At 47.3% G+C, this 24,887-nt stretch overlaps 1 protein-coding gene across 1 annotated transcript; it reads left to right on the top strand.

Annotated features, from left to right (window-relative positions):
• Window positions 1–5,594: 5,594 nt before the first annotated feature.
• LOC123061765 (transcription factor MTB1) lies at window positions 5,595–7,447 on the top strand. The gene has a single exon (XM_044485021.1). The coding sequence runs from the start codon at window positions 5,762–5,764 to the stop codon at window positions 7,139–7,141; it is 1,380 nt and encodes a 459-aa protein (XP_044340956.1). The 5' UTR covers window positions 5,595–5,761; the 3' UTR covers window positions 7,142–7,447.
• Window positions 7,448–24,887: the final 17,440 nt, after the last annotated feature.

Below are 24,887 nucleotides of genomic sequence, written 5' to 3'. Positions count from 1 at the left end.
AGACATCCCTCTAATCCTCTAAGTGATCACGTGATCCAAATCAACTAAATCATAACCGATCATCACGTGAAATGAAGTAGCTTTCAATGGTGAACATCACTATGTTGATCATATCTACTATATGATTCATGCTCGACCTTTCGGTCTTAGTGTTCCGAGGCCATATCTCCATATGCTAGGCTCGTCAAGTTTAACCTGAGTATTCTGCGTGTGCAAAACTGGCTTGCACCCGTTGTAGATGGACGTAGAGCTTATCACACCCGATCATCACGTGGTGTCTGGGCACGACGAACTTTGGCAATGGTGCATACTCAGGGAGAACACTTTTATCTTGAAATTTAGTGAGAGATCATCTTATAATGCTACCGTCAATCAAAGCAAGATAAGATGCATAAAACATAAACATCACATGCAATCAATATAAGTGATATGATATGGCCATCATCATCTTGTGCTTGTGATCTCCATCTCTGAAGCACCGTCATGAGCACCATCGTCACCCGCGTGACACCTTGATCTCCATCGTAGCATCGTTGTCGTCTCGCCAATCTTATGCTTCTATGACTATCGCTACCGCTTAGTGATAAAGTAAAGCATTACAGCGTGATTGCATTGCATACAATAAAGCGACAACCATATGACTCCTGCCAGTTGCCGATAACTCGGTTACAAAACATGATCATCTCATACAATAAAATTTAGCATCATGTCTTGACCATATCACATCACAACATGCCCTGCAAAAACAAGTTAGACGTCCTCTATTTTGTTGTTGCAAGTTTTACGTGGCTGCTACTGGGCTTAGCAAGAACCGTTCTTACCTACGCATCAAAACCACAATGATAGTTAGTCAAGTTGGTGCTGTTTTAACCTTCGTAAGGACCGGACGTAGCCACACGTGGTTCATCTAAAGTTGGAGAAGCTGACACCCGCCAGCCACCTGTGTGCAAAGCACGTCGGTAGAACCAGTCTCGCGTAAGCGTACACGTAATGTCGGTCCGGGCCGCCTCATCCAACAGTACCGCCGAACCAAAGTATGACATGCTGGTAAGCAGTATGACTTATATCGCCCACAACTCACTTGTGTTCTACTCGTGCATATGACATATATGCATAAAACCTGGCTCGGATACCACTTTAGAGGAACGTAGTAATTTCAAAATTTTCCTACGCACACACAGGATCATGGTGATGCATAGCAACGAGAGGGGAGAGTGTTGTCTACGTACCCTCGTAGACCATTTGCGGAAGCGTTATATCAACGTGGTTGATGTAGTCGTACGTCTTCACGATTCGACCGATCCAAGTACCGAAAGCACGACACCTCCGAGTTCTACACACGTTCGGCTCGGTGACGTCCTCGCCTTCTTGATCCAGCAAGAGGGGCAAAGTAATAGATGAGTTCCGGCAGCACGACGGCGTGGTGACGGTGTTGGTGAAGAACAATCTCCGCGGGGCTTCACCTAAGCACTACGAAAACTATGACGGAGGATAAACTAGAGGGGATGGGGTTGCCGGTACACGGCTTGGTGTTTCTTGATGTGTCTTGGGTGCTAGCCCTGCCCCTCTATTTATATGTTGAGCCTTGGGGTCGAAACTTGGAGTAAAATCCTCCACAAAGTCAGTTTCACCCGAAAGGCAAGAGTCCTTCTCATACTCCAGGGCCAGACGCCATGGTTCCCGGCGTCTGGACCCAGATGCCAGGGACTCTGGCGTCTGGCCCCTGGACTCCGCAAAACTTCCTTTTGCGCTTTCCAAAAACCTCATGGGCTTTCCCCTTTGGCCCAGATAAAGTGTTCTCGTGCCCAAACATTTCGGGAAACATCTGGAACCCCTTCCGGTGAACTCCGGAACCCTTCTGGAGATCAAATACTACTATCCACATATAAATCTTTACTTCCGGACCATTCCGGAGTTCCTCGTCATATCCGTGATCTCATCCGAAACTTCAAACAACATTCGGTCACCAACATACATAACTCATAGTACTATATCATCAACGAACGTTAAGCGTGCGGACCCTACGGGTTCGAGAACTATGTAGACATGACCGAGACACCTCTCTGGTCAATAACCAATAGCGGGACCTGGATGCCCATATTGGCTCCTACATATTCTATGAAGATCTTTATCGGTCAGACCGCATAACAACATACGTTGTTCCCTTTGTCATCGGTATGTTACTTGACCGAGATTCAATCATCGGTATCTCAATACCTAGTTCAATCTCGTTACCGGTAAGTCTCTTTACTCGTTCCGTAATACATCATCCCGCAACTAACTCATTAATTGCAATGCTTGCAAGGCTTATAGTGATGTGCATTATAGAGTGGGCCCAGAGATACCTCTCTGACAATCGGAGTGACAAATCCTAATCTCGAAATACCCCAACCCAACAAGTACCTTCGGAGACACCTGTAGAGCACCTTTATAATCACACAGTTACATTGTGACGTTTGGTGGCACACAAAGTGTTCCTCCGGTATACGGGAGTTGCATAATCTCATAGTCATAGGAACATGTATAAGTCATGAAGAAAGCAATAGCAACAAACTAAACAATCGAGTGCTAAGCTAACGGAATGGGTCATGTCAATCACATCATTCTCCTAATGATGTGATCCTGTTAATCAAATGACAGCTCATGTCAATGGCTAGGAAACATAACCATCTTTGATCAACGAGCTAGTCAAGTAGAGGCATACTAGTGACACTCTGTTTGTCTATGTATTCACACAAGTATTATATTTCCGGTTAATACAATTCTAGCATGAATAATAAACATTTATCATGATATAAGGAAATAAATAATAACTTTATTAGTGCCTCTAGGGCATATTTCCTTCACCCCAACCATCATCCTCCTGAATATACAATTACATCCATCACTAGTAAATACGGAATCCCATTGAAAATTTAGATATGCACACATGACACATTGATCATAGGGCTCACATACTCCCAATATACTATGATCATTGTTTTGCATTTTCCATTGTCATGCACACAAATTGAACAACAGAGCTAATATAACTACATATTGTGGACAAATTTATATACTAATGAATCAAATAACTTCTTAATCAATGGATTTCATTTGGGCATATGACATTCAAAACCCCAATGTGAGTAGCATTCAAAAACAAATCTAATAGGGACCCAATCTAAGGCAACGAATCTGAGTAACATTAAAAACCCCAATCTATGAGCATTAAAAACAAATCTAATAAGCATACATCTGTGTAGCATTGAAGCACAGAGATACCTATCTCTCATACATATCTATCTAGCATTTTGGCAATGAATTTATCCAACAAACCCTAGTCCAAAAAACCCCATCCCCCAATACAAAAAACCTCGGCCCATCCATCAAACCAACTACTCTAACCATCTGAACTACCGTATGAATCACAATCTAACCAATGCAACTAGGGAGCAACTAACTCTACAAGCTAAGCAAGTGCAAATACCTGCTGCTCCACGGTATTGAATTCATGCTCCAGCCAACTCATCCAAAAGTCTGAACTATGGGAGTGGGCCGGACATCATACCCCAACACTCCCCCCTCACGTTTATGCTTCTTTGGAGCTATATGACGTGGGCAGCAGAAGTGGGGGCAGGCCGCAATTAATTATTGTGTTTACTGGGTTTTGAACCCTGAACCTTTTGGTTGTAAGTTTATGCACCTAACCAGTTCACCCATCAGTCCAAACTGATGGAGGGAGGTGGGCAATATATTTCAACACACGGCAGGCTGCGCATCGGGGGTAACGGGATGGGCTGCGGCACTCGACGTCGTCACCCTCTGCAGCGCTGAGGCGGAGCCCGCCACATCCTTCTCCACATCCGTAGTGGTTGCGAGTTTCCCCGCACCGCCGTGGAAATCGCCGACATCCCCGGTCACCGCGCCCTGCAGCTTCACCACATCTCCGGCCGCTGTGCCGGCGTCTCCATGAGGTTCGGTCATCTAACAGATGGAGGCGATGAAGGTGAGGAAGAGGATGTGGTGGGGGAGAGCGAGACGGTGCGGTGGAGGCAGCGGAGGAGAGCGAGACGACGCTGGTGAGGGAGAGGAAGACGATGTGGCAGGGAGGGGATTTGGGGGAAAATGGAAGGGGCGATGGAGGTGGTTGCCCCTCTTTATATGGTTGGACGTTTCGGGCATGTCCATGGACACGTGCTACCACACGACCGCGGTCAGTTGCATGCGCCCACGTATACGCGGCCCCACTCGTCAGAGTTAACGGTCAAAGGCATTGACCCGACGGCAACGTCCGTTGTAACCTGTTCTGAGGGTTTCGAGCAAGGGAGTGGGAAAAATTGAGCAAAAGTTAAGATAGTGGGGATAAATGGGTATAACTAATGAACCAGGGGCATAGAAATAAAAATCCCTTGATATATTATTCAGAGCATCGCACATGCACAAAATATATATGGTACTCCCTCTGTTTCTAAATATTTGTCTTTTTGAAGATTTTAAATGGACTATCATATATAAATGTATATAGACATATTTTAAAGTGTAGATTCACTCATTTTACTTTGTATGTAGTCATTTGTTAAAATTTGTAAAGAGACAAATATTTAGAAATGGTGGGAGTAGAAATGAAAGCTTAAATATGTGCAGGACGGAAGGACAGCCAAAGGTGCCGCCAAGTAGGAGCATCTCCCTTTCACGCGCACATGCACAGACAGACAGCGGAAGCGGTTGCTGGAGACACACGTCTCTGTGTGAAAACGTCGCGTGTTCCCTTGAGCTCTGTGCGTGCGTGCGCGCGTGCGTGCGTGCTCGATTTGTTCCTATTGGAGTATCGTTTTCTTTCCGGGCTGCAGATGAAATGTCTCAGCGTGCGGGCATGGTCCAGAGCAGTTGCCAACGTACCGAACTAGTCCCAGCCGTGTAGCAGCAATGTTTGGCTATTTTGGCTAGTCATTAACCAACCGTCTTGAGCTCCTGGGTTAACTTGGGAACCTAGAATTTTGGAGCTAATATGAGCTATCTGCGACGAAACCGCGTACTAGGCGCTCTGCGTTTGCCGTGTCATTTTTGGTGCGTGCGTGCGTGCACCGAGTTCCATTTTGCGTGCGGTTTGCGCCCTCTTGTGCCCAGCTCTCCCCAAATCATTACTGGCCGGCCCGACCATCAAAAGGCACCGTCCGTATATACACCGAACTTGTGCAAATGATCCATCCGATGTGGCCGAACAAAGGTACGCGATGCATGCATGTAGCAGCACATTGCAGGCAGCAGGTTCTCGGCATCTAGAACAGATTGACTGACAGCTCACCCTACTCCCGATTCCGACATACTAGTACATGAAATCTTCACTCGCTGCTCAGTACTGCATGCATTGCCAACATGATTCACGTGACACGGCGGCCAGTGCGCTCTCGGGGCAACCCTTCCTTCCTTGTCGTACGGCCGCGTCTCGTTTTTAACGGGGGCGCATCCACTCCACAGACCACAGCGAGCACAGTTATTACTTGTACTAGTAGCAGCCTGTAGTCCAGTGACCAACGCAACCCATAAAATCAACTCTTTTTTTTTTTGAGAATAGAAAATCAACTTCTTGGCGCACGTGAGCTTCCGCTGTCATATCCAGGGCCGGAAGCCGGCTCGGCTCTATATAAAACCAACCACAGACCGTGAAAACCAGCAAGCCGACCGAGAGCAGAGCCACAGCCACCAAAGGCGTCTTGGCCGGGTCCATTTCTTGGACAGACCTACCAACGCTCTCGCAGGACACGCACGGCCGCACCGCATGTCGTGGTCTGACACGGACGCGGCGCTCTTCGCGGCCGTCCTGGGCCACGACGCCGCGCGCCACCTGGCCACCACACCGCCGCACCTCGACGGCCCGGCCTCGTCGTCGCCCGAGCTGCAGACGCGCCTGTACGACCTCGTCGAGCGGGGAGGAGCCTGGACCTACGGCATCTACTGGCAGGAGTCCCGGGCCGGCGCCGGCGTGCTCGGCTGGGGCGACGGGCACTGCCGCGACGGCCCGGCCGAGCAAGCCGGGGCCACGGACAGGAGCCTGGCGCGTAAGCGCGCGCTGCTGCGGCTCCACGCGCTGTATGGCGGCGGGGACGAGGACGGCGCCGACTACGCGCTCCGCCTCGACCGGGTCACTGGCGTTGAGATGTACTTCCTGGCGTCCATGTACTTCTCGTTCCGCGAGGACGCCGGCGGCCCGGGCCGCGCGCTCACCTCCGGCCACCACGCCTGGGCCGCCGTCGATCCCCACCTGCCCGCCGCACCCGGGTGGTACGTCCGCGCGTCCCTCGCCCAGTCCGCCGGCCTACGCACAGTCGTCTTCCTCCCTTGCAAGGGCGGCGTCCTTGAGCTCGGTTCCGCCGTGGCCATGCGCGAGAACCCCGAGGTCCTGCGCGCCATCCAATCTGTCTTCCACGTCGAGGCCGTCGCGCCGGACGATCGCATGAGGATCTTCGGGAAGGACGTCTCCCGCAGCCCCCCATTGCCGCCGGTGCAAACCACGGGGAGCGACGCCAGTTGGGCGCTGCGGCTCGGCGGGCAGGCTAAGCAGGAGGCGGCGGCGGCCAAACCGAAACCCCAGCAGGAGCCTCCCAAGACCATAAGCTTCAGCAACGCCGTCGGCGCGCAGAAGCAGGCGGGCGGCGAGGACCGGAGGCCGCGGAAGCGGGGGCGCAAGCCGGCGAACGGGCGGGAGGAGCCGCTGAACCACGTGGAGGCGGAGCGGCAGCGGCGGGAGAAGCTGAACCAGCGGTTTTACGCGCTGCGCGCGGTGGTGCCCAAGATCTCCAAGATGGACAAGGCATCGCTGCTGAGCGACGCCATCGCGTACATCCAGGAGCTGGAGGAGCGCCTCCGGGGCGGCGCGCCGGCGCGGGCGGAGGCCGGGCCGTCCGTGGAGGTGAAGGCAATGCAGGACGAGGTGGTGCTGCGCGTGAGCACCCCCCTCGACGCGCACCCCATCTCCGGGCCGCTGAGCGCCATGCGGGACTCCCAGCTGAACGTGGTGGCATCGAGCATGGCGGTGGCGGACGACACCGTCACGCACACGCTCGTGGTGCGGTCGGCGGGGCCCGAGCGGCTCACGGCCGAGGCCGTGCTGGCCGCGATTTCCCGTGGGGTGATGATGAGCGCCACCCCCTCCCCGTGACCGTGCAGCTGTAACAATCGCGCGGCTCGTGCCGTAGTACGTACAGGCAACTGTCAACCGTTAGTGTGAGTTTAGGTGAGCATGCTCCTCGTGACTGCATGCCACGTAGCGCACAGGAGAAAGGTAAAATGGTCAATGGGGAGGCTAAAAGGTGAAACCCCTTTCCCCAAGTGGCAGTATCCCAGATTGCCAGTGGTAGATTCTAAGATTCATGTAGTGCACCTGGTTATCAATTTGCACTTACTAGCACACAGTAGATCAAATCTACGCAAAATTGTTATGTATAGGAAGATGCAGTAATTCTCAGCCTTGTGGATGACTCCGTGTTTCTTTGAAGAAGAGACCGTGGAATTTGAGCGCGTCGTGCGTGGCGGTGGGGGTTTACTTTGACCGACCGCACGCGCTCTCTCCGTTCCAGATCTTTACCTACACCCGCTGGCCTGAAAGTTTTCCTCGTCGGGTCGTCGTCCACGTCTCTCTCGCGCGGGCGCGAAAACCGTCGTCCCGCGTCTGGACTTGACAGTCGCCGGCCCGCACCGCGTCTTCGCGTGACGCCGCACGCGCGTTGCTTGTGACAACTTCTCTTGCGGCGCGTGACCACGGGACTCGCCTCTCGCCTCGCCACCTCTGGTAGCCCGGTGTCGTCGCATCGTGTGACCGCAACCCAACAACCGGGGCTCGTGTCGTGTGCACGCCTCCGATCGGCTCGCTACTCCTCGCGTCGTGCACGGTTGATGGAGATGTAAGATGTAACCGGTGGTCCGGAGGCAGGCGATGTGTCAGTCAGCTGCAGGGCGCGCGCACCGGGCCAATGGGACCGACGTTACGCGCCAAGAACCTTAAACAGTAACCCTTTCAGTTGAGGACCTGATGTGCCGTGGCACCACGGCCTTTTTCTGAACTCACTCACCCATGCTCCGACGCGCGTCACGCTTTAATCAAGTTACAATCAGTTTTTTTTCTTCGAAAAACTTTCAATCTATTGATTTTCAATACAATTAGTCGAAGCCGCGAAATCTAAATCACCAACTCCCATCCAGTGCCATTAAGAAGTAGGAGTAACTAAAAGCACGGTGGCCGATAGAAAGATGTTGATAGAAAAAAAAGCCGTCTTGATAAACTTTTATAATAGACATGATCCTTTTCATAAGAAAAAAGCACTGCTAATGCTTCACCGTGTAGAGAGTGGGGGCTATGGAGCCAACTGATTTGATTACTCAACTAAGCTCACTAAAACACAACAAAACAAAAAAGTTCAACAACTATACAATTATGACACTTCACCTTTTAAGCTTAGTAGCATTTCGTTTTTTATATACACCTTATATGTAAAACTATGGGGGAAATCACGAATGCGCTCATTTATGCGTACATACACTCACCTTGAACGCTTGCATGCACACCTTATCCTACGAGTTATCTTCGAAAGACCGAGGGGCACGTCATCTTGAGATTGACGAAATCATCACAGATGTCTCCGTAGTCGACGGAAACATCTCCTCCCACTGAACAAGTATCGCCGAAAAGTCTGAAATAAATTCAAGAAAATACAATCATTATGTATATTTGTTCAAATAATATAAAGTGGCAATGGAAGTAAACTGTACTCCCTCTGTATCAATATACAATGCCCTTGTATTTTGAGGAAAACTTTGACTATCATTTGATCAACAAAAAATATGAGTTAATCAAAAGTATATATTATTAAAACCTTTTAAAACATCCGATGATAGAAAAATTGTGGAATATAACTTTTGATGATTATTATTTTTAGGCTAAGGCCAACAGTCTATTTTTCGATAAAGGATGGATTTTATTGGCCCAGAGTGGAGCATCAAGAGAATACAAATATTATAAACTCACATACCTGGCCTCTATATAGTTAGGATGCACACAGTTAACACCAACGTGAACAAAAAATACACAGGCAACTAGTAAAGACATATAAGAACAAAGACGTGTGTAGGCAAGAAAAAAGGAAGAAAAAAATGTTCAGGTCCGTGATCTCGCAAACTGTAACAATGACCATATCCATGCCAACCATCTCAAGACACCATGTGGACGATGAAGCTCTTCAACAATGCATTCAGGAAGGAAGCGATGCTCATGCGCCACCGTCATCGGATCCAACTATCAAGACCAAAATCTAGGTTTTCACCCTGATTAATTAGTCCGAGCAATGCCCTTCACAAGGTAACGGCACAAAAAAGACATCATAATTGCCATGTATAACCAACTCAGATCAGACCTAGGCTTCACCACAGAGCTCAAAATCGGGTGCACGTAGCACCATCATTGAAGTAAGTCATGTGTTGTCGCCACCACTTTTCCCCGATCCCAACAACTACACGCGATGCGCGCCTACCGCCGCTGCACAATCAACCCTCTGCATTAACTCTCCGTTCATAGTTTGCATCTCACCGCCAAAGTCAACAACCAGATCTGGAGAGATTAACCGTCTCCGAAGAACTTTCGGTGACCACTGTGGTCGTGGAGCCGCGGAAGGTCGCTCTAACATAGTCGGCAACCACCACCCCCGACCGACAGGGTCTGAATAGCCACCAGATCTGAATCAGGGCAACCATGCCGAGTCAACCATGGATGACATTGAAGCAATGGCTGAAGGAAATATGCCCTAGAGGCAATAATAAAGTTATTATTTATTTCCTTATATCATGATAAATGTTTATTATTCATGCTAGAATTGTATTAACCGGAAACGTAATACATGTGTGAATACATAGACAAACAGAGTGTCACTAGTATGCCTCTACTTGACTAGCTCGTTAATCAAAGATGGTTATGTTTCCTAACCATGGACAAAGACTTGTTATTTGATTAAACGGGATCACATCATTAGGTGAATGATCTGATTGACATGACCCATTCCATTAGCTTAGCACCCGATCATTTAGTATGTTGCTATTGCTTTCTTCATGACTTATACATGTTCCTATGACTACGAGATTATGCAACTCCCGTTTGCCGGAGGAACACTTTGTGTGCTACCAAACGTCACAACATAACTGGGTGATTATAAAGGTGCTCTACAGGTGTCTCCAAAGGTATATGTTGGGTTGGCGTATTTCGAGATTAGGATTTGTCACTCCGATTGTCGGAGAGGTATCTCTGGGCCCTCTCGGTAATGCACATCACATAAAGCCTTGCAAGCATTGCAACTAATGAGTTAGTTGTGAGATGATGTATTACGGAACGAGTAAAGAGACTTGCCGGTAACGAGATTGAACTAGGTATTGAGATACCAACGATCGAATCTCGGGCAAGTAACATACCGATGACAAAGGGAACAACGTATGTTGTTATGCGGTCTGGCCGATAAAAGATCTTCGTAGAATATGTAGGAGCCAATATGAGCATCCAGGTTCCGCTATTGGTTATTGACCGGAGACGTGTCTCGGTCATGTCTACATTGTTCTCGAACCCGTAGGGTCCGCACGCTTAAGGTTTCGATGACAGTTATATTATGAGTTTATGCATTTTGATGTACCGAAGTTTGTTCAGAGTCCCGGATGTGATCACGGACATGACGAGGAGTCTCGAAATGGTCGAGACATAAAGATTGATATATTGGAAGCCTATATTTGGATATCAGAAGTGTTCCGGGTGAAATCGGGATTTTACCGGAGTACCGGGAGGTATATGGGCCTTAGTGGGCTTTAGTGGAAGATAGGAGAGGTGGCCAGGGCTGGGCCGCGCACCCCTCCCCCCTAGTCCGAATAGGACAAGGAGAGGGGGCCGGCGCCCCCCCTTCCTTCTCTCTCTCCTCTTTCCCCCTCCCGAATCCTATTCCAACTAGGAAAGGGGGAATCCTACTCCCGGAGGGAGTAGGACTCCTCCTGGCGCGCCCTCTCCTGGCCGGCTGCACCCCCCCTTTGATCCTTTATATACGGGGGCAGGGGGCACCCCTAGACACACAAGTTGATCCAGGTGATCATATTCTTAGCCGTGTGCGGTGCCCCCTTCCACCATAGACCTCGATAATATTGTAGCGGTGCTTAGGCGAAGCCCTGCGACGGCAGTACATCAAGATCGTCACCACGCCGTCGTGCTGACGGAACTCTTCCCCGACACTTTGCTGGATCGGAGTCCGGGGATCGTCATCGAGCTGAACGTGTGCTAGAACTCGGAGGTGCCGTAGTTTCGGTGCTTGATCGGTCGGGCTGTGAAGACGTACGACTACATCAACCGCGTTGTGCTAACGCTTCCGCTGTCGGTATACAAGGGTACGTAGATCACACTCTCCCCTCTCGTTGCTATGCATCACCATGATCTTGCGTGTGCGTAGGAAAATTTTGAAATTACTACGTTCCCCAACAGTGGCATCCGAGCCTAGGTTTTATGTGTTGATGTTATTTGCACGAGTAGAACACAAGTGAGGTGTGGGCGATATAAGTCATACTGCTTACCAGCATGTCATACTTTGGTTCGGTGGTATTGTTGGACGAAGCGTCCCGGACCGACATTACGCATACGCTTACGCGAGACTGGTTCTCCCGACGTGCTTTGCACAAAGGTGGCTAGCGGGTGACAATTTCTCCAACTTTAGTTGAACCGAGTGTGGCTACGCCCGGTCCTTGCAAAGGTTAAAACAACACCAACTTGACAAACTATCGTTGTGGTTTTGATGCGTAGGTAAGATTGGTTCTTGCTTAAGCCCGTAGCAGCCACGTAAAACTTGCAACAACAAAGTAGAGGACGTCTAACTTGTTTTTGCAGGGCATGTTGTGATGTGATATGGTCAATACATGATGCTAAATTTTATTGTATGAGATGATTATGTTTTGTAACCGAGTTATCGGCAACTGGCAGGAGCCATATGGTTGTCGCTTTATTGTATGCAATGCAATCGCGCTGTAATGCTTTACTTTATCACTAAGCGGTAGCGATAGTCATGGAAGCATAAGATTGGCGAGACGACAACGATGCTACGATGGAGATCAAGGTGTCGCGCCGGTGACGATGGTGATCACAACGGTGCTTCGAAGATGGAGATCACAAGCACAAGATGATGATGGCCATATCATATCACTTATATTGATTGCATGTGATGTTTATGTTTTATGCATCTTATCTTGCTTTGATTGACGGTAGCTGTAGGATCGAAAGTATGTCTAGAGGGGGGGTGGTTAGACTACTTGACCAAATAAAAACTTAACCTTTTCCCAATTTTAGTTCTTGGCAGATTTTAGCTAATTTAGGACAAGTCAAGCAATCATCACATAATTCAAGCAAGCATGCAAAGAGTATATAGGCAGCGGAAAGTAAAGCATGCAACTTGCGAGAATGTAAAGGGAACGGTTTGGAGAATTCAAACGCTATTTGAGACACGGATGTTTTTCCCGTGGTTCGGATAGGTGGTGCTATCCTACATCCACGTTGATGGAGACTTCAACCCACGAAGGGTAACGGTTGCGCGAGTCCACACAGGGCTCCACCCAAGGGCAACGGTTGCGCGAGTCCACACAGGGCTCCACCCACGAAGGGTCCACGAAGAAGCAACCACCCACAAAGGGTCCACGAAGAAGCAACCTTGTCTATCCCACCATGGCCATCGCCCACACAGGACTTGCCTCACTAGCGGTAGATCTTCACGAAGTAGGCGATCTCCTTGCCCTTACAAACTCCTTGGTTCAACTCCACAATCTTGTCGGAGGCTCCCAAGTGACACCTAGCCAATCTAGGAGACACCACTCTCCAAGAAGTAACAAATGGTGTGTAGGTAATGAACTCCTTGCTCTTGTGCTTCAAATGATAGTCTCCCCAACACTCAACTCTCTCTCATAGGATTTGGATTTGGTGGAAAGAAGATTTGAGTGGAAAGCAACTTGGGAAGGCTAGAGATGAAGATTCATATGGTAGGAATGGAATGTCTTGGTCTCAACACATGAGTAGGTGGTTCTCTCTCAGAACATATGAGTTGGAATGATGTGTGTGTTCTGATGGCTCTCTCTTTGAATGAGAACGAGGTGGAGGGGTATATATAGCCTCCACACAAAATCCAACCATTACACACAATTTACCAATCTCGGTGGGACCGAATCAAGAAACTCGGTCTGACCGAAATAGTAAACCTAGTGACCGTTAGGAATTTCGGTGGGACTGACATGCAACTCGGTAGGACCGATTCGGTTAGGGTTTGGGCATAACGTAATCTCGGTGAGACCGATTACACAAACTCGGTGAGACCGAATTTGGTAATTAGCTAACCAGAGAGTTGGTCAGGCAAACTCGGTGGGACCGATTTGCTCTTTCGGTGAGACCGAGTGGAACTCGGTGAGACCGAAAAGTTACAAAGGGGAAACACTGAGTTTACATTGCAATCTCGGTGGGACCGATTCGCTCTTTCGGTGGGACCGAATAAGTTACGAAAGGGAAACAGAGAGTTTGCAACCCCATCTCGGTGAGACCGAGATCCCTATCGGTAGGACCGAATTGCTAGGGTTTGGCAGTGGCTAATGACAAGTGAAACTCGGTGGCGCCGGATAGGAAGAATCGGTAGGACCGAGTTTGGCTTAGGGTTTAGGTCATATGTGGATATGGGAAAGTAGTTGAGGGTTTTGGAGCATATCACTAAGCACATGAAGCAAGAGGCTCATTAAGCAACACCTCATCCCTCCTTGATAGTATTGGCTTTTCCTAAAGACTCAATGTGATCTTGGATCACTAAAATATAAAATGAAGAGTCTTGAGCTTTTGAGCTTGAGCCAATCCTTTGTCCTTAGCATTTTGAGGGTTCCACTTTCACATCCATGCCATGCCAATCATTGAGCTTTCCTGAAATAATCATCTTGGAATAGCATTAGCTCAATGAGCTATATGTTGTTATGAATTACCAAAACCACCTAGGGATAGTTGCACTTTCAATCTCCCCCTTTTTGGTAATTGAAGACAACATATAGATCAAAGCTTCGACAAATGATAATAAGCATGAAATATATCGTCGCTTTGAGAAGTATGTGATAAGTAAGAGCTCCCCCTAAATTTGTGCATATTTAAAATTTGCTTTGGACTGCAAATGCACAAAGAATTAGAATTATGGGTTACTCTTCCATGTCACATACATCTTGGTGGAGCGCTCAAAAATGATAAGATTGAAATACATGCACTCATCACCAAGAATAGTGAATGATCACAAACGATAGATAGAATGATAATATTTAAGCAAGCATTAAGCAAACATTAAGTGTAGCTTATGATCAAACACATGATCATCAATGTCTCACAAACATAAGGACATAGTATCTCAAAAGCACACAAAAGCAAACAAGTTCGAAAAACAACCAAATAAAGCAAGAGAGAAAAGCAACTCTCTCTCTCTCTCTCTCGAAGCCTATGATCTATACATCTTCTCCCCCTTTGGCAACAAGTTACCAAAAAGTTCCTAGAAAATGCATAGCACTAGATCGACGCTCAGGCTTGATCTTCAGGTGGTGGTGGAGTCCGGATCACTCCAAGGACGAAGCCTTCGGTAGACGTGGTTGGAGTCGAGGCTGAAGTGGATGCTGGAGCTGGTGGAACTGAGGCTATGGCTGGTGCAGACGTTGTAGCTCTGGTGTCAGCAACTGGGAGTGCAGACGACCTCGGACCTCGTGGCACCCTAGCAAAAGCATGAGTCGTGCTCCTGCCTCTCCTCTCATTCATGTCCTCCTGGAGCTGCTCCACGGCAGTCTGTATCTCTGTCACCTTGATGTCCAAGTCATAGAACCTTTGTTCCATGATCCTCTCTAAACTTGCCTGGTTTCGAGTCAGGGTGGCTATACTCTGCTCAATCTGCAGGGTGGACGCCATCAAGTAACTGAGCTGCTCTTGTTTGGTCTTCAAGAAGTAATCAGATGCCTCTGCTTGAGTAGGCATCCTGGCAGCTTTCTCCTTCTTCGCCTTCTCCTTCTGAGCTTGTGCATGGGCAGATGATGGTTCATTCTCTGTCATCACAACTTCATTGTTCTGATCTGCAGGTGTTCCTTATCCAACAAATATACGCCCGTGCCCATCTTGGAGTTGATGAGCTCCTAAATCTGAGGGGCATATCCACAGCTCCTCTTCTGATCTGCCGCAGTCCTTTTGATTATTTCCACTATGAGGCTCATGACTTTGAATTTTTGAGGCACGTCAAAGACATGAAGCAAATTGATCGCGTGACCTCTGATCATCTTGTGATCTCCAGACTTGGGCAGAAGGGTGTGCCTAAGGATCCAGTTGATCGTAGGCAATCCTGATAGCAGATAATGTACTGAGCCAAACTTGAACGTGTCAAGTGCTTCATTCGGAATCTCCTTGTACATGTTGGACATGGAGTTGTGGTCCATCTTTTTCTTGGCATAAATGTCCAAGTCATCTCCTTGCTCATCTGGGGCATTTATCAGCTTTGCCCATTCCTCAACAGTTGATTGGTACCTTGTACCCTCTGACATCCATGTAATCCTCCCATCTGGATAAAAGTGAGCTGTGGAGTAGAACTGCATGATGAGTTCCTCGTTCCACTTTGTGAGCTTCTGCCCAACAAAGTCCTCTACTCCACACGCTTTGAAGCTGTCCTGAACTCCTGGATAGTGCTCTTCATTGTCCTTGATATAGGTCCAGTCGACCCATCTCATATCACATACAATTGGCTTCTTGTCAAGTAGCATTGTCTCATAGAAATCCTGCTGCTCCTTGGTATGAAACTTGTAGTCCACTGCAGTCCTTCTCCTAGAAGCATATTGATCTGCTTCTCTCCACTTCCTGAGCCCTGAGTCTCTCCTAAGCTTCATATCCTCAGCCACAGGATGAGCATCGTTGTGGTCTGGGATCTTTGGCTTGAGCTTCCGAAGGACACTCTCTTCCTCTTCCTCTGCAACAGTCTCAGGCACTGGGGCCTTGTTCTTCTCAGTGGCTGGGATGCTTCTTGTGTTTCTCTTTGGTGCACTCTTAGGCTTAGATGCAGCCTTAGGTGCTTCCTTGGGCTTGGATGCAGCTCCCCCTGACCTTATGGCATCTCCCATAAGTTTTGCTGCCTTGGGTGCTGGTGCAGCAACCTCTTCTTCTTCCTCCTCATCTACCATGATGGAGGCCTTCCCAAGCACTCTGGCTACAGTCTTCTTCACTCTCTCTTTCCTCTTCTTGCCCTCAGCAGCAACGGGCTCAATGGGAGCAGGCTCCTCAGTTGAGGCTCTAGCCTTTGACATGGGCTGCCTGCCTGCTGGCCTTTTGATTTTCATACCTGGCTTAGTGCCTTGAGCTGGTTCAATTCTCTTGGAAGTGGCCTCTTCCTCTGCCACATAGTCCTCATCTTCAGAGTTTGAGGTTCTCTTCTTCCTTTGTCTAGTGGCAGCTTTAGGCAGGTTGCTGGGTGTGCTCCTGCTGCCATCATCTGAGGAACTTGAGGGGCTAGTGCCCTCACTCAACTGCACTTGCTGCTCTGACAAGTTTTGGCTGTCACTCTGGTCTGACATGCTGCAAACTGACTGCTGACCCTCTGAATAGATTATAGAGGAGATAGAGTGGATGAGCATCACAAAATGCAGAGATTTTTGCAAAAAGAATGATCCAAAAACTTAGTTTTAGTTTCCCACTGAAATCATCTCGGATCTACCGATTTTCAAACTCGATGATACTGAAGCAGTTTTGGAACCTAAACTAGTGAACTCGGTAGGACCGAGTCACAGTTCGGTGGCACCAAGACTGCTAGGGTTTCACTGATTTCAAAAATCGGTCACACCGATAAGTAATTCCCGGTCAGACCGAGTCTCACTTGTGCAATGGCATAAGCCAAGTCGGTGGGACCGAGTTTTTCAACTCGGTGGGTCCGAGATGGTTTCGGCAGAAACTTAAACCTAGAATTTTCGAATCAAACCTAATCTACGGGCGTTTTGACTGGATAGAAGTTTCTCAAACGTGGCAAGAATCAATATGATCGCAATGTGCTAGGAATCAGATTGAGGAATAGCACAAAGATCAAGTCCATACCCTAATTCGGCGGGGACTTGCTACGGCGGCAACGGCGGGGCAGAATTCCCGTTGACGGTGATAGATACCAGTGACTGGAGGCTGCTGGCGGTGAGAAGACAATCCGGAGACCTCGAGGGTAGAGCAGGCTATCGCGCGGGCGAAGGGGTTCGGAGAAATTTCCAAATTTTGCCCGTGACTATATATAGCCCGACCCTGTCGGTGTGACCGAGTGGAACAACTCGGTGGCACCGAGATTCATAACTGCGTGCAGTTACTGAAACTCGGTGTGACCGAAAGGTTCAAATCGGTTGCGCCGAGATCGAAAACCTAGATCAACTTAATGATCTCGGTAGGACCGAGAGTGGAGTATCGGTCAGACTGAGAATCATAAAGAGGTTTTGGAAGTTAAGTCTATGACGAATCGGGGATTCCGAGCGCTCCTCTCACAGAGTGGTTCGAATCTGACTTGATCAAATTTTGTGATGCAGCATGAATAGAGTTTGAGACGAGAAAAGCATAGATAGCTAGAGGAGGTTCTTAGGCATTCTTGTCCATCCACTTGGCAAAAGAGGATAAAGCCAAACAATCAAAACAACAAGTGGATGTCCTCGAATGAGTAAAATATGCAACCAACATGCTCACACAATAAGATAGCAAATGAAATATGTGGCAAAGCATGCACAACCAATTCTAGCATCTATCAAGCAATTTGCGATGACTAGGTCATCTATATATGAGTATATTGACTTAGGAGTCAAGTGAGAACACTTGATCGTAGGTCATACTCATCGTTTAAGCTCAAGTGGGGTTACCACTTTTACATAAAGCATTGTTGTGTTCACATCTTTAGAGTTGCTTTAGCTCAAGTCTTAGAGTAAAGCTCCCCCTAGATGTGATATCCCCCTTAAGAGGGATGAACTAACCTTGGGTTTTGTCGATGATGACTTCATGTAGATATTGAAGATGTGGATGCTCAATGTTGATGTAGATCTCTTGGAGCCATCCATTTGAGTGAATTGCACTTTCAATACCTACATGGGTTAGTCCCACAAGGAACAAACAAGGATATCCATAGACATAGAGTGATGCACACAAAAGATGATGTCCATGAAAACTTTTAGGTTACCTTGTCCCTTGTCTTATCAACAAGAGGGTTTGTGACTCCTTGAACTAGTGCAAGATGTGGAAGTTGATTGCACTTGTACTTGCCAAAATGATAAGAGTGAAGTATGTTGGCGGAGTCACCCTCAAGAACTCTCTAGTTCTTCTTCTTTTGGATCCACATCATCTTGATGGGAATCCTTGGAGTTGTAGTTATACTTGATGAAGTAGAGCTTGAAGTAGTCTTGGGAATCCACTTGACTAAGGTCTTCGGAGCTTCTTCAAATGCATCAATTTCCTTTTGAAGCTTGTCCTTGCCTTTTTGCTTGTAGTCTTGTGGTGGAAGATCATCTTGAGCTTGTGTCCCCTTGAAAGAAGTATACTTCTCTTGTTGAGGGACAAACTTTGTCTTGGGGTATTGATCTTCTTCCCACTCAACTCCATTGGCATTGAACTTTCGTTCAAAACCAACACCTTGATTCTTCGGGTGCATTCCTTGCTTGCGCACAATTTCTTCGAATTGCTTACTCCCGGCAAGGCTCTTGTACACTCCTTTCTCTATAATTCCCTTCAATAAGCTATTTTCTTGCTCAAGTGTAACTTGGCTAAGAGAATCATTAGTGGAATCAAGAGAACTACTAGAAGCAACAATATTGGATTTAGCACGATCATTGTTACTACTAGAGGAAGAATCTTTCTTGTTAAACTTGACTTGAGGCATGTAAGTAGATAAGAGTAAACGCTTGGCAATGTAAGAAGAACTTTTCTTGCGGAGATCATCATTGATTGCCTTTAAGAACTCATGCTCTTGCTCAAGATTGAGCTTTTCAAAGCGTAATTTCTCATGATCTCTTAAAAGTTCTCGATGATCTTCGAAGATAGTGTCATGAGCTAACTTAAGAGTGTTTAGTTCTTTAGTTAGGGCCTCAATCTTCTCCTTATCATTGTCATTCGTTTTATCTTGATTAGCATGTTTAAATGACATTTCATCATAGTATTCATCACTAGAGTTGTCACCAAGCAAATCATCACCTAACAAGTCATCTTCATCACTATTGAAATCAACATACTCGGGGTGTGTTACCTTAGGACCTTTGGCCATGAAGCATCTTCCAATTCCTTCATTTGGTGAGTCAAATATGTCGTAGGAGTTGGTTGACACAAGTGCTAGACCGGCAACACCTTCATCTTGAGTATCTTCGGAGTCGGAGTGATAACTTCTCTCGGAGTGGTTGTCGGAGTCGGAGCCGGATACCCATTCACCAACATGAGCTTGATGTCTTCGTCTTGTGTAGCTCCTTGATGATTTTTCCTTCCTTTCCAAATCCTTGCTTCTTCGTGAGTATCTTCGTTCATAGCGATCATCTTTACTCCTTCTCTCTCTTGGTGGTGATCCTTTGCTTCTTCTTTTTGGAGAATATTCTCTTCTCTTGTAGGGAGTCGTACACTCATTGGAATAGTGTCCGGGTCTTCCACAATTGTAACAGTTTCGCTCTCGACTAGAAGATCTTTTGTCATTGTAGGACCTTGACTTGGAGCTTCTATCTTTGCTTCTACTTTTGTAGAACTTGTTGAAGTTTCTCACCATTAAGCTCAATTCCTCATTGAAGTCTTGTTTCTCACTTGATGATGTAGGGGCTTCACATGAGGCTTTATAGGCACCACTTGATTTGTTGTGAAGTTCCTCTTTATCCTTAAGTGACATCTCATGAGCAACAATTCTTCCAATCACCTCCATTGGATTGAGATCTTTGTAATTGGGCATAATTTGGATCAATGTGCACAAGGTATCATATTTTCCATCCAAGGCTCTTAGGATCTTCTTGATGATGAATCTATCGGTCATCTCTTCACTTCCTAAGCCGGCAATCTCATTTGTGATGAGAGCAAGCCTAGAGTACATTTTAGCGACACCTTCACCATCCTTCATCTTGAACTTGTCAAGTTGGCTTTGAAGCACATCCAACTTGGATTCCTTGACGGAGTCGGTACCTTCGTGCATATCAATCAAAGTGTCCCAAATTTCCTTTGCATTGTCAAGGCGGCTGATTTTGTTGAATTCTTCGGGGCACAATCCATTGAAGAGAATGTCACAAGCTTGAGCATTGTATTGCAACATCTTCAACTCATCCGCGGTAGCTTCACAGTTTGGTTCTCTCCCATCAAAGAAGTCACCTTGCAAACCAACACACATAATAGCCCAAACAGCGGGGTTATGTCCAAGAATATGCATTTTCATTTTATGCTTCCAACTAGCAAAATTAGTACCATCAAAGTAAGGACCTCTACGGTGATAATTTCCCTCGCTAGACGCCATACTCTCCTAGGTTGTGAAACCAAGGCTATGACCACCAAAAGCTATGGAGATCAAGAAAATGGAGACCAAAGCTCTGATACCACTTGTAGGATCGAAAGTATGTCTAGAGGGGGGGGTGATTAGACTACTTGACAAAATAAAAACTTAACCTTTTCCCAATTTTAGTTCTTGGCAGATTTTAGCTAATTTAGGACAAGTCAAGCAATCATCACATAATTCAAGCAAGCATGCAAAGAGTATATAGGCAGCGGAAAGTAAAGCATGCAACTTGCGAGAATGTAAAGGGAAGGGTTTGGAGAATTCAAACGCTATTTGAGACACGAATGTTTTTCCCATGGTTCGGATAGGTGGTGCTATCATACATCGACGTTGACGGAGACTTCAACCCACGAAGGGTAACGGTTGCGCGAGTCCACACAGGGCTCCACCCAAGGGCAACGGTTGCGCGAGTCCACACAGGGCTCCACCCACGAAGGGTCCACGAAGAAGCAACCACCCACAAAGGGTCCACGAAGAAGCAAGCTTGCCTATCCCACCATGGCCATCGCCCACACAGGACTTGCCTCACTAGCGGTAGATCTTCACGAAGTAGGCGATCTCCTTGCCCTTACAAACTCCTTGGTTCAACTCCACAATCTTGTCGGAGGCTCCCAAGTGACACCTAGCCAATCTAGGAGACACCACTCTCCAAGAAGTAACAAATGGTGTGTAGGTAATGAACTCCTTGCTCTTGTGCTTCAAATGATAGTCTCCCCAACACTCAACTCTCTCTCATAGGATTTGGATTTGGTGGAAAGAAGATTTGAGTGGAAAGCAACTTGGGAAGGCTAGAGATCAAGATTCATATGGTAGGAAAGGAATGTCTTGGTCTCAACACATGAGTAGGTGGTTCTCTCTCAGAACATATGAGTTGGAATGATGTGTGTGTTCTTATGGCTCTCTCTTTGAATGAGAACGAGGTGGAGGGGTATATATAGCCTCCACACAAAATCCAACCGTTACACACAATTTACCAATCTCGGTGGGACCAAATCAAGAAACTCGGTCTGACCGAAATAGTAAACCTAGTGACCGTTAGGAATTTCGGTGGGACTGACATGCAACTCGGTAGGACCGATTCGGTTAGGGTTTGGGCATAACGTAATCTCGGTGAGACCGATTACACAAACTCGGTGAGACCGAATTTGGTAATTAGCTAACCAGAGAGTTGGTCAGGCAAACTCGGTGGGACCGATTTGCTCTTTCGGTGAGACCGAGTGGAACTCGGTGAGACCGAAAAGTTACAAAGGGGAAACACTGAGTTTACATTGCAATCTCGGTGGGACCGATTCGCTCTTTCGGTGGGACCGAAAAGTTACGAAAGGGAAACAGAGAGTTTGCAACCCCATCTCGGTGAGACCGAGATCCCTATCGGTAGGACTGAATTGCTAGGATTTGGCAGTGGCTAATGACAAGTGAAACTCGGTGGCGCCGGATAGGAAGAATCGGTAGGACCGAGTTTGGCTTAGGGTTTAGGTCATATGTGGATATGGGAAAGTAGTTGAGGGTTTTGGAGCATATCACTAAGCACATGAAGCAAGAGGCTCATTAAGCAACACCTCATCCCTCCTTGACAGTATTGGCTTTTCCTAAAGACTCAATGTGATCTTGGATCACTAAAATATAAAATGAAGAGTCTTGAGCTTTTGAGCTTGAGCCAATCCTTTGTCCTTAGCATTTTGAGGGTTCCACTTTCACATCCATGCCATGCCAATCATTGAGCTTTCCTGAAATAATCATCTTGGAATAGCATTAGCTCAATGAGCTATATGTTGTTATGAATTACCAAAACCACCTAGGGATAGTTGCACTTTCAATCTCCCCCTTTTTGGTAATTGATGACAACATATAGATCAAAGCTTCGACAAATGATAATAAGCATGAAATATATCATCGCTTTGAGAAGTATGTGATAAGTAAGAGCTCCCCCTAAATTTGTGCATATTTAAAATTTTCTTTGGACTGCAAATGCACAAAGAATTAGAATTATGGGTTACTCTTCCATGTCACATACATCTTGGTGGAGCGCTCAAAAATGATAAGATTGAAATACATGCACTCATCACCAAGAATAGTGAATGATCACAAACGATAGATAGAATGATAATATTTAAGCAAGCATTAAGCAAACATTAAGTGTAGCTTATGATCAAACACATGATCATCAATGTCTCACAAACATAAGGACATAGTATCTCAAAAGCACACAAAAGCAAACAAGTTCGAAAAACAACCAAATAAAGCAAGAGAGAAAAGCAACACACTCTCTCTCTCTCGAAGCCTATGATCTATACATCTTCTCCCCCTTTGGCAACAAGTTACCAAAAAGTTCCTAGAAAATGCATAGCACTAGATCGACGCTCAGGCTTGATCTTCAGGTGGTGGTGGAGTCCGGATCACTCCAAGGACGAAGCCTTCGGTAGACGTGGTCGGAGTCGAGGCTGAAGTGGATGCTGGAGCTGGTGGAACTGAGGCTGTGGCTGGTGCAGACGTTGTAGCTCTGGTGTCAGCAACTGGCAGTGCAGACGACCTCGGACCTCGTGGCACCCTAGCAAAAGCATGAGTCATGGTCCTGCCTCTCCTCTCATTCATGTCCTCCTAGAGCTGCTCCACGGTAGTCTGTATCTCTGTCACCTTGATGTCCAAGTCATAGAACCTTTGTTCCATGATCCTCTCTAAACTCGCCTGGTTCTGAGTCAGGGTGGCTATACTCTGCTCAATCCGCAGGGTGGACGCAATCAAGTAACTGAGCTGCTCTTGTTTGGTCTTCAAGAAGTAATCAGATGCCTCTGCTTGAGTAGGCATCCTGGCAGCTTTCTCCTTCTTCGCCTTCTCCTTCTGAGCTTGTGCATGGGCAGATGATGGTTCATTCTCTGTCGTCACAACTTCATTGTTCTCAAAATCTGGACGGATGGGCAGATGTTCCTTATCCAACAAATATACGCCCGTGCCCATCTTGGAGTTGATGAGCTCCTGAATCTGAGGGGCATATCCACAGCTCCTCTTCTGATCTGCCGCAGTCCTTTTGATTGTTTCCACTATGAGGCTCATGACTTTGAATTTTTGAGGCACGTCAAAGACATGAAGCAAATTGATCGCGTGACCTCTGATCATCTTGTGATCTCCAGACTTGGGCAGAAGGGTGTGCCTAAGGATCCAGTTGATCGTAGGCAATCCTGATAGCAGATAATGTACTGAGCCAAACTTGAACGTGTCAAGTGCTTCATTCGGAATCTCCTTATACATGTTGGACATGGAGTTGTGGTCCATCTTTTTCTTGGCATAAATGTCCAAGTCATCTGCTTGCTCCTCTGGGGCATTTATCAGCTTCGCCCATTCCTCAACAGTTGATTGGTACCTTGTACCCTCTGACATCCATGTAATCCTCCCATCTGGATAAAAGTGAGCTGTGGAGTAGAACTGCATGATGAGTTCCTCGTTCCACTTTGTGAGCTTCTGCCCAACAAAGTCCTCTACTCCACACGCTTTGAAGCTGTCCTGAACTCCTGGGTAGTGCTCTTCATTGTCCTTGATATAGGTCCAGTCGACCCATCTCATATCACATACAATTGGCTTCTTGTCAAGTAGCACTGTCTCATAGAAATCCTGCTGCTCCTTGGTATGAAACCTGTAGTCCACTGTAGTCCTTCTCCTAGAAGCATATGGATCTGCTTCTCTCCACTTCCTGAGCCCTGAGTCTCTCCTGAGCTTCATATCCTCAGCCACAGGATGAGCATCGTTGTGGTCTGGGATCTTTGGCTTGATCTTCCGAAGGACACTCTCTTCCTCTTCCTCTGCAATAGTCTCAGGCACTGGGGCCTTGTTCTTCTCAGTGGCTGGGATGCTTCTTGTGTTTCTCTTTGGTGCACTCTTAGGCTTAGATGCAGCCTTAGGTGCTTCCTTGGGCTTGGATGCAGCTCCCCCTGACCTTATGGCATCTCCCATAAGTTTTGCTGCCTTGGGTGCTGGTGCAGCAACCTCTTCTTCTTCCTCCTCATCTACCATGATGGAGGCCTTCCCAAGCACTCTGGCTACAGTCTTCTTCACTCACTCTTTCCTCTTCTTGCCCTCAGCAGCAACGGGCTCAATGGGAGCAGGCTTCTCGGTTGAGGCTCTAGCCTTTGACATGGGCTGCCTGCCTGCTGGCCTTTTGATTTTCATACCTGGCTTAGTGCCTTGAGCTGGTTCAATTCTCTTGGAAGTGGCCTCTTCCTCTGCCACATAGTCCTCATCTTCAGAGTCTGAGGTTCTCTTCTTCCTTTGTCTAGTGGCAGCTTTAGGCAGGTTGCTGGGTGTGCTCCTGCTGCCATCATCTGAGGAACTTGAGGGGCTAGTGCCCTC

The sequence above is a fragment of the Triticum aestivum genome, chromosome 3A, assembly GCF_018294505.1.
Source record: "Triticum aestivum cultivar Chinese Spring chromosome 3A, IWGSC CS RefSeq v2.1, whole genome shotgun sequence".
NCBI classification, from domain to species: domain Eukaryota; kingdom Viridiplantae; phylum Streptophyta; class Magnoliopsida; order Poales; family Poaceae; genus Triticum; species Triticum aestivum.
Note: the sequence above shows the minus strand (reverse complement) of the source record. Positions and strands in the feature narration are given on the sequence as shown.

What these genes read in the sequence shown, in the direction of transcription:
- LOC123061765 (XM_044485021.1), top strand. Translation starts at nt 5,762, where the DNA reads ATGTCGTGGTCTGACACGGACGCGGCGCTCTTCGCGGCCGTCCTGGGC.